This window comes from Trachymyrmex septentrionalis, unplaced genomic scaffold, assembly GCF_001594115.1.
Source record: "Trachymyrmex septentrionalis isolate Tsep2-gDNA-1 unplaced genomic scaffold, Tsep1.0 scaffold223, whole genome shotgun sequence".
Classification (NCBI taxonomy): domain Eukaryota; kingdom Metazoa; phylum Arthropoda; class Insecta; order Hymenoptera; family Formicidae; genus Trachymyrmex; species Trachymyrmex septentrionalis.
Window position 1 is genome coordinate 232717 of NW_017305379.1, and position 4841 is coordinate 237557.

General features: G+C 43.0%; 1 protein-coding gene across 1 annotated transcript in view; it reads right to left on the reverse strand.

Annotated features, from left to right (window-relative positions):
• The window catches only part of LOC108748497 (teneurin-m), a 49861-nt gene extending 46137 nt beyond the window's left edge, over positions 1-3724 (reverse strand). The window contains exon 1 of the mRNA XM_018486711.1: positions 3619-3724. Within this exon, the coding sequence (XP_018342213.1) occupies positions 3619-3724 (106 nt within the window). The remainder of the gene's footprint in view (positions 1-3618) is intronic.
• Positions 3725-4841: the final 1117 nt, after the last annotated feature.

The window sequence follows — 4841 nt, forward strand, 5'->3', positions numbered from 1 at the left end:
GATGAAAGACGCTCGATCGGAGATTTTTGTTACGGCTGCTCGTCCGATCCCTCTCTGTCAAAGAGCGTTAACTAAACCCGTTTCATATAATTATCGGCGATCGCGGCAGCTGCGCGCCAGCGAGTATCAGCAGCTTCAAGAACGACTACAAGGACGATAACGATGATCGCGGCTACCATTACTGCTACTACAACCAACAAACGACGTGGCGTTCGGCCACCGTGCGACGTCTTATTATGTAAATTTAATGACGTAGTCGATGTGATGCTCGTACGCTTTCACGAACGCAAAGCGCCCGCCGGCATCGGTGGGCGGCGAGTTCGTGCCATGGTACCTTAAGGTTTCCACCGGGGAACCACCTGATAAACCGCGCGACATTTGGAAATGTCAGAGTGATAAATACGGCTCCTGCGTGGTGGTAATGCAATCCGCTCCCTCTCTCGCCAACCCCTCGTCTCTTCGTGCGCGCGTTGTCGTTCTTCCCGCAGCTTTTCCCTGAGCTCTCCCTCCCTCGCCACCCCCATCTCGCTCTCTCACGGTGAAAGTGTTGCGCCCGCGGGCGATCGATTCGCGCCGGGGATGGAGTTTTTATCGCGGCTCGAACGCTATCGCGAAGTCGGAACGAGTTCGCGGCGGATCTTCGCGAAATGGCAGCTTTCCATCGCGAGAAATAGAGATACCACAATCAGAGCCTGGCCAATTCGCCACTTTTAGTCAATCAAACTTTCATTCGAGCAAATATACGTGAAAAATAATGAAGTTAAATCTTGTTCACTACGACTGTCACTGACATCGAAAAACATTTTATTTTTTTAAATTTCTACACTCCGTTCAAGAAATTTTTTAGAAGGAAGAACATTTATGTATTAAGGCTACTATTTTTGGGATTGTAAAAAGCATTTAGAAAGATTTTGCTAAAATATCTAAAAATTTAACTACAAATATAGATATATATACTTTGAAAATAATTTTCAACTATTAAAATAATAAGGCAAGACGCTCGAACTGATTGTTGGAGTCAAAACTTTTTGCAACATTATTCATCATGCTTGAATTTCTTACATAATTATTTTAATGGTCCAACAAAATTATTTTCAAATCTGTATCTAGCTAAATTCTTAGATACTTTAGCAAAATCGTTTTTCCCGTGCAATATAAGAAAGCATTAAGTTATGCGTTGATAAGTAATTGTATTAGCTCGTCACGTGACAAACTCAAAAATAAATCATCACTTATTATAATTGTTATTGTCGGCGTCACAAAATCCCAGCCACGGGAACATATCATTTGTCACTTTAAACTCTCTGATTCAAAGTCTCTGATTCGACAGTCTCGTGAAAGAAGATTATTTTGCACGTGGAGAAATTCGAAGTATCGAGTAACAGTACGGCAGCAAGAAGCGACGCTGTAGCGCCCCGTTTTTCAGCAACGATAATTATGTCCGTTTTTTCGTTCGCTTCGTCGGAAAATCTTAATGGAAATGTCGTGCTTGCGTAATAGAGTTTAAAACAGAATTTCACTCGACGGCTGCATCGTGCTTCGGCAAAATGAAACAAGTTCCTGTTTCCGACAACGTATGATACTCACGGAATTTTCCCACGTTCTAAGATATTTCATAATATCAGTTTTATGATAAGTTAGACAATTACCTTAACACACGTGAATGATATTAGATAAATTTTCGTTCTGTATATAGAAAGTATAATCATATTTAGAACGCGGAATGCTACACACAGAAAAATACATATTTTATGTGAGTAGTAATTTTTTGTTTCAAATATTTCAAAAGTTCAAATATCTACAATATCTATCCTAAGTTCATCACGAGCACTAAATTTATTCAGAATATATTCTGAATTCCTAATGAGTTTAATATTTCAATCAAAATTATTAAATTAAAACAAATTCAATTTGTTTATTATTATAAAGTCGCTTCTGCGATCAATTTTACAATATTCTTTAAAAGAAAATAAATTCATGTTTCGAGCACATAACAATGAGTTTATCTAAAATTTGCAATAAGTATATTTTAAGATTATTATCAAGAAAATATTCTTTGTTAAAGATAGCCATTGCTTAAAAGGAAGAAAGTAAATTGAATAATTACTTTTCTTACAGTAAGAAAGTGATCTTTTTCTGTGTGTGCATATAATTTTAAAATTAGTGCATTAAATAAATAAATATTGGAATTACTATCAACGTTCGGTGATTAACCCCCAATCGATCCCTTTTCGCATCGTGCGGTGAGTACGTCACGATGACAAGTGAATCCGATTACGCGATATTGCATAAAAGATACTGTCTACGTTTTCCTCTTTCCATTAAAATGCGGGACTTTTGTCGTCGAATGTTAAGAGGTGCATAATGGAAAATTGCATTTACATACGCTATAAGCAGTTTTACACGCGAAAAAATTTCTCCGAGTCACGCCTTGGATACGTCGACTTGACAAATAGGGCCCGCGTGATAATGCAGTCGCGTGACACCCCCTGCTCTGCTCCATCTCTACGGGGATGTTTTCGTCTTGCTGCTTTTTTTCATCGCAGCAGGGAAGCGTTACCTCGGGACAATCGATTCGCGCCGAAAATAGAAGCTTCTTATCATGACAGGCACGAGTAGTTGGATCGCGTGGCTTGAGGATTCTTAATTATTATTTGCTGGGAACCGTGGTACTCTCTCTCTATCTGGCCTTAAAGTACAAGCACGTTTTTTTTTCTTTTTTTTCCATGAATGTTACCGCAAGTAACATTTTCATAAGATTCGAGCTGTTTGTTTCTGCAAATGTCCGCAGATACAGCCGCGTATCTTTGAAATTGCCGTTAACGTTAAACAATGCTGCGTAATTTGGAATAATACGGGATGACGTGGTACAAATAAAAATAAATAAACGTCAATTTTAATAAAAATATTAGTCACTGTGTTTTTTCTATGGAGAAACCGAGTTATCGGGTACACCACTCTATCAACGCCACTCCGTTTCGCATTGTTAAATATTTAACTACACTCCGATTCTCTTTGATTGATTGGCTATATTCTCCCGTATATTCATGGAAGAGCTACCTTTCATTTTTAAATTTTGCACGGAACAGAAGCGATATCGTCGTTACATGCGTCAGGATCACCCGCGTTTGATTCTGCAGAGTCTAACGCGAGAAACCAGCGACTAGAGACATTTGTACTTTTACATTTGTACTTTACATACAATAACGCGCACAATGTTCCATTATTAAATTATCAATACTTTTCATGAAAATTTCAAATAACGTTTTTGTAGTTACACGATGCATAATACGGATTGTGACGTGACAGGCATGCGCGTGTAAGATGTAAAAAATTAACACGATTAATTTCACGGTATCGCACGATGAGAATTAGCAGTGAGGCGATGCCTTAAATTCTTGCCGACACACCTTCGACCTCGCAGGCTTTTCAACAATGAGATTTCCCCAACAATGTTTTGCCCGAGCCGGTTTTGAGGGCCGTGTAAAGAATGCATTGAATCGCGGCGATCGAGAGACGCGAACGATAGAAAATCACGTTTGTTCCGCGGTGGGCCGCGAGCTGGTTCCCGGTGGCCATGCACCGTCGTGGAACACCGGGGAAAGAAATGCCACCCACCTCGACCACCGCCGTAGCAATACGTATACTCGTTGTAATCCATGGACGGCCTCTTGAGTAATCCCTCGCCTGGCACTAGATCCAGCAATGCGGTGGGATCGCACATGGAGGAGAGTGTTCTCTTCTCTTTATCATCGACGAGAGGTGGAAATGTAGACGTGGGCGACGACCCGCGACGACCTCGTCGCGATCTACGCGGTGCGTCGACGGCGCAACGGGTAAACGATCGCGACCGTACACTCACACGTCGTCTGGATCTCGAGTCACTCCCCCCGAAAGGGAGAAAGAGAGAGAGAGAGAGAGAGAGAGAGAGAAGCTTATATTCGCCTTCGTATAAACGATCCTTCCGGTTTGGACTTCAAAGGGGAGAGACCCGCGACGTCGATGGATGGCGCACGCCCGCGTACGACAAAGCGCGCGAAATCCCGCTGTATCCCAAATTAAACCTTGCCGCGGGCGCACGGAGTTGTTGATATACGACGAGGTGAAAGACGAAGGCAAACGGAGTATCCCTCGGCACCTGTCTTCCGTTTGCACCACGCTACGCGCGAGGGTAAGTAAGAAATGTGTTTGTTCTTGAATTCGCACTGTTTGACTGCCGTCTGTCGTCGCGGATGGCAGTCGTCACGGGCATCGTTGCCGTTCTCTCTCTCTCTTGCAGGACGCAGAACCGTTTCAATCGGCACCGCGCATTTCATTCACTGCACTTGGCTTCACGCACAAAATTGCACAGGCATTCGGCGCGTTCTACTTTTGATCTTTTCAACGTTCGACTGACGTAAACGTCGGTTCACAGTAGGCACATTTTTAGTCGGAAATGTGCCCTTCGCGTAGACGTTGAGAAATCGAAATGCACCCAAGATCAGAATTGCCTAACGCATAATCTATTGAACATACACGTTTGTCACTTTGTTATGAGTCATGAGTAACTGCGGGCAGCCATGCCGCTCTCTTTCTTGTCGTGACGAAGATTAATAATAATCCGTTTGGTCTCGTGACTTGCGCGGGACAGCCCGTGACCAATTGAAAGCAGAGCACAGCGTGGGACTAGTCGGGCTTGCCCCGAAAATTTCGGAACCAGATCCTTCGGTTAGGTGACGAGGATCGGTCTGATTCGTTCCGCCACGGGTTTCGATCGATCGGTAAAACAACCACCGAGGATCCTTCTCCTATCAACGATGTTGTCCAGCAACGTCGGCAGAAGCACGTCGCTCGCGGAGACC